Source organism: Elaeis guineensis, chromosome 2 (genome assembly GCF_000442705.2).
Source record: "Elaeis guineensis isolate ETL-2024a chromosome 2, EG11, whole genome shotgun sequence".
Taxonomy (NCBI): domain Eukaryota; kingdom Viridiplantae; phylum Streptophyta; class Magnoliopsida; order Arecales; family Arecaceae; genus Elaeis; species Elaeis guineensis.
In genome coordinates this window covers 125,501,024-125,504,868 of record NC_025994.2, presented here as the reverse complement: position 1 = coordinate 125,504,868, position 3,845 = coordinate 125,501,024, and the positions used below count along the sequence as shown (strand labels likewise).

The 3,845-nt window shown below is 40.8% G+C and overlaps 1 protein-coding gene across 1 annotated transcript in view; it reads left to right on the top strand.

The window, feature by feature from the left end:
* Positions 1 to 1,174: 1,174 nt before the first annotated feature.
* The window catches only part of LOC105050243 (probable choline kinase 2), a 4,674-nt gene continuing 2,003 nt past the window's right edge, over positions 1,175 to 3,845 (top strand). Inside the window, exons 1-3 of the mRNA XM_010930225.4 lie at positions 1,175 to 2,289; positions 3,469 to 3,590; positions 3,676 to 3,845. The exon at positions 3,676 to 3,845 is cut by the window's right edge and continues 26 nt beyond it. Coding sequence (XP_010928527.1) covers positions 1,921 to 2,289; positions 3,469 to 3,590; positions 3,676 to 3,845 — 661 coding nt within the window. The 5' untranslated portion in view covers positions 1,175 to 1,920. The remainder of the gene's footprint in view (positions 2,290 to 3,468; positions 3,591 to 3,675) is intronic.

Sequence of the window (3,845 nt, the reverse complement as noted above, 5' to 3'; positions counted from 1 at the left end):
CATATTAAAATATAATATAAATCTTATCCCTTTTGTTTTTTCTTGGTGTTGTTGGTGGGACTCGATCCACTGGGTTATTTTTTCACAATCCTTAGGGTTAGTTCAGATGCTAGTGACGTTACCAGTAGTTTCTTTGTGTCTGGCTTAAAATTAGAGATTAAATTTTATTTTGTTGAAGTTGGAAAATTTATTTATATGTAATGCATGTCATGCATCTTTTTGGGTTCAAAAATTTTTTATATACATTCCTAAATGTACCATATAAATTCTTAATCTATATTAATCTTATTTTTATTCTTCTAGCAATATATGCTCAACAAAAAATTATATCCCAACTAGAATGCGGGCCATATAGATCATCAATCACAACCCCTCGTTTTATCATTTACACCAGGATGAGCATTTGATAAATAAAATATATAGAAATAAAAAATATAATTGGCAGAATATAAGACATGACATGTGATGCATGCCATGCATGTGACATAGGATATGATTTTGTATGCGTTGCTCTGTTTTTTTTTTTAGGGGGTAAGAAATGCGTTGATCTGTTTATCAGGATAAGTTAATAGCTTGTTTTTTTTTTTTTTTCTCGGTTGATAAAAGCTTGCTTTTGGTGATTGGCCTGTCTCGACGACTCCTGCCACGGCCGTGACGGCGACTCATAACCGGTTCCCAGTCAATCGCGGCATGGGACATTTGCTCCCAAGCAGTAGTCGCAGCATGGGATGTTTACCCCCAAAAAAATCGCGGCGTGGGACCACCTCTCCGTACTTATCTCAATTCTCAAACCACAAAGCCGAAACTCGCTTTCTGCATGGCATGCTGCTCACAAAGATACTGAGTTTTTTTTTTTTTTTTTTGTCAAAAACCGGATAGAATCTTGTCACTTTCTCCATCCAGTTGACAAAATTCATACACTCGCCCACTATACATGTGACGCGTATCCCTCAGCAATATGCTGGGAGCCGATTTGCTGGACCAAGTACACGTGTTTATTTTTAAACCTTCGTCGGGCGGTAACCATCCAACGCGTGGCTCACCGCGTTGAGAAGAGATTGGGACGCTCCAGCCGCGGTCCCACACGCCATGTACACGGGTCTATCCAATTAGAAGTTTAGTTGGAACAGTGGTTCCCCCTCCGATACTATAAGTACCCCATCGCAAGCGCGAGAACGAGCACCACCGAGACGAAGTCGAGAAGCTGATACGTGGTAGTATCCCATTCGTTGTGCTGTGTTTTGTTCTCCTATTCGTTCTGCTGTGTTTTGTCCTGCTTGGTTTACTTCTCAGATAAGTTTGCGCTCAGCTCCGACGACTTTTCCCCGTCTCGTCATCCCCTTCTTTAAAGTCTCCCTTGCACGCAAAAAGGCATCAAAGATTCTCTCACTCTTCTTTTCCCCCTGCTTGTTCTTCTGAGATCTCGCCGCTGCCGATCGAAAGAAATTGGTTGAATTTCGAAATATTTGAACCTGTCTACTGTTTTTTTATTTTTAATTTTGGTTAAAAGAATCGTTTTATTGGCCCTTTTTCGGTGAGAAATCTTCGAGGAAGTGAAGAATTCTTCAAGGAAGCAAGGTTCTTGGCTTCTTAGTTTGATGCGTAAACAAAAATTGTCATAATTCCTGGAAAAAAAGGAGAGGCCTTTTCTGTTTCAGAGATTTTGCGGAGAAATCTCAAAGAAAGAAGGCTTCTTGTCTGTGTCAAGTCTCCCGAGATCTTCCTGCTCCGGATCCCAAGAAATTAAGTGAACGGCCAACATTTCGACCCAATCTTGTGGTTTTCGTTCAAGTTTGTTGAAAAAAAAATCCGGTTTTCTCAGCTTTTCTTGTAAGAAATCTCCAAGAAAGTAAGTTTCTTGGCTGTCCCGGGAAAGCGGGGATTTTCTTGGCCGGGTTTCTTCTCTTCTCCGATACCAAGATGGTGACCGTTGAGATCGAGGAAGCGATGAATGGCAAGGAGTCGGTGATCCCGAAGGAGGCGCGCGGTATCTTGCACGGCCTGGCCTCGAACTGGAGCGACGTGGTGGACTCCAAGGTCTTGGAGGTGGTGCCGCTCAAGGGGGCCATGACGAACGAGGTGCTCCAGATCAATTGGCCCACGACGGAGGAGAGCAAAGCGGCGAAGCCAAGGAAGGTCCTGGTCCGGATCTACGGGGAAGGGGTCGAGGCCTTCTTCGATCGGGAGGACGAGGTCCGGACGTTCGAGTGCATGTCCAGGCACGGCCAGGGGCCCCGCCTGCTCGGTCGCTTCTCCAATGGCCGAGTCGAGGAGTTCATCCATGCCAGGGTAAAGTCGCAATTTTGTTCCATAAACTGTTGGATTTTGGATTCACAAAGGCATGCGCTTGGTCTTCTTGCTCTGATATACATATATCAACACCAGATTCCTCTGCTTTTAGATTGTTTGAGTGCTGAAGCATAGTTTGGCCCGTTGAATTTATCTTCTTCTGTTAGTCTTTTTTGTAGTTCTTATTGTTCTCTTGTTCTTCTTGCATTATCAATTGGTTGCGTTGCTTTAATTTCTTTAGCATGAAAATTTTGAAGAAATCAATAGATACTTTAGACTGCTATTCTTTACCCTTTCTCTCTTTCTTTCTTTCTTTATTTTTTTTTTTCTTTAAACAGATGAAGTCATCTGCTAATTTAGACGGGCCCCATTTTTTATGCTTCTTCATTGGCATATTTAGAAACTAGAGTGGCCAAAAATTCTTAAAGAAGATACCTTTTTTTTTTGTCATCAAGAAGGTTTCGAGCATTTACTACGGATTTGGAATCTTTATAGTGCTTTGATCGTTTTCTTTACGGGTTCTTTTCTCCTTCAGTGCTTTGGGTTCTATTTATTAGGAAAATATTCCTTTGTGTTTGAGATGGTTTGACCTGGAAGCTATTGGAAAAGGATAAACCTGCTGATTTTTAGCTTACGTAACACGATAGAGAAAAAGTACTTTCAGATAAAGCTCTTTTATATCCTCGACCGTTTTAGCCCTCCTTTGATTTCCTCAGTAAGAAGGAGTGTCTACCACATATGTAGAGAAAATGAAATTAGACATCTTCTTCTTTCCAAGAATGGCTTATCACACACACATACATGTATGTATGTATGTCATGTATTATATGAATGAAGAATATTGTCCGTTCTTCCATCTGTCTAAAAAATAATCTCATGTACTAATTGCATATAAGAGGAACATGGTGTATTAGATCAATACATCGTGTTTGTTGATCCCGAAGGATTTAACACTATCAGAAAGTCATCGATTAGGATGATGATGCCATGATTATGCAATTGATGGATCTATCCTCCTTTGCCTTTTAACTCAATGGGCAAGATGTTGATTTTGTTGAAGTAAACAAGAGAGAGATATACAACCTTACAAGACAGTTTCTCTTAAATACTGTTCATATATGTTATTCTGGACTACTATTTAAGAATTGTTCTAATATAGAGTTGTTCTTGAAAATTCAGACACTCTCAGCCGCCGATCTCCGTGACCCAGAAATATCTGCACTGATAGCATCAAAACTGAGGGAGTTTCATGATCTCGATATGCCTGGTCCAAAAAATACGCTGCTCTGGGACAGGCTAAGGTACAATATAGTTGCTCTCTGTACATTGTATTATAGCCTAAAGGAAATGGTTGGGCAAGTCGGTCACTGTTTCTTTCCTCTTCAGAAATTGGCTTAAAGCAGCCAAGAGTCTGTGCCTTGCTCGAGAAGCTGAAGAATTTCGCTTGGATACTTTAGAAGAGGAGATCACTGCTTTGGAGAAAGGAATTACACAGGAAGGACAGAAGATAGGGTTTTGTCATAATGATCTTCAGTATGGAAACATTATGATTGATG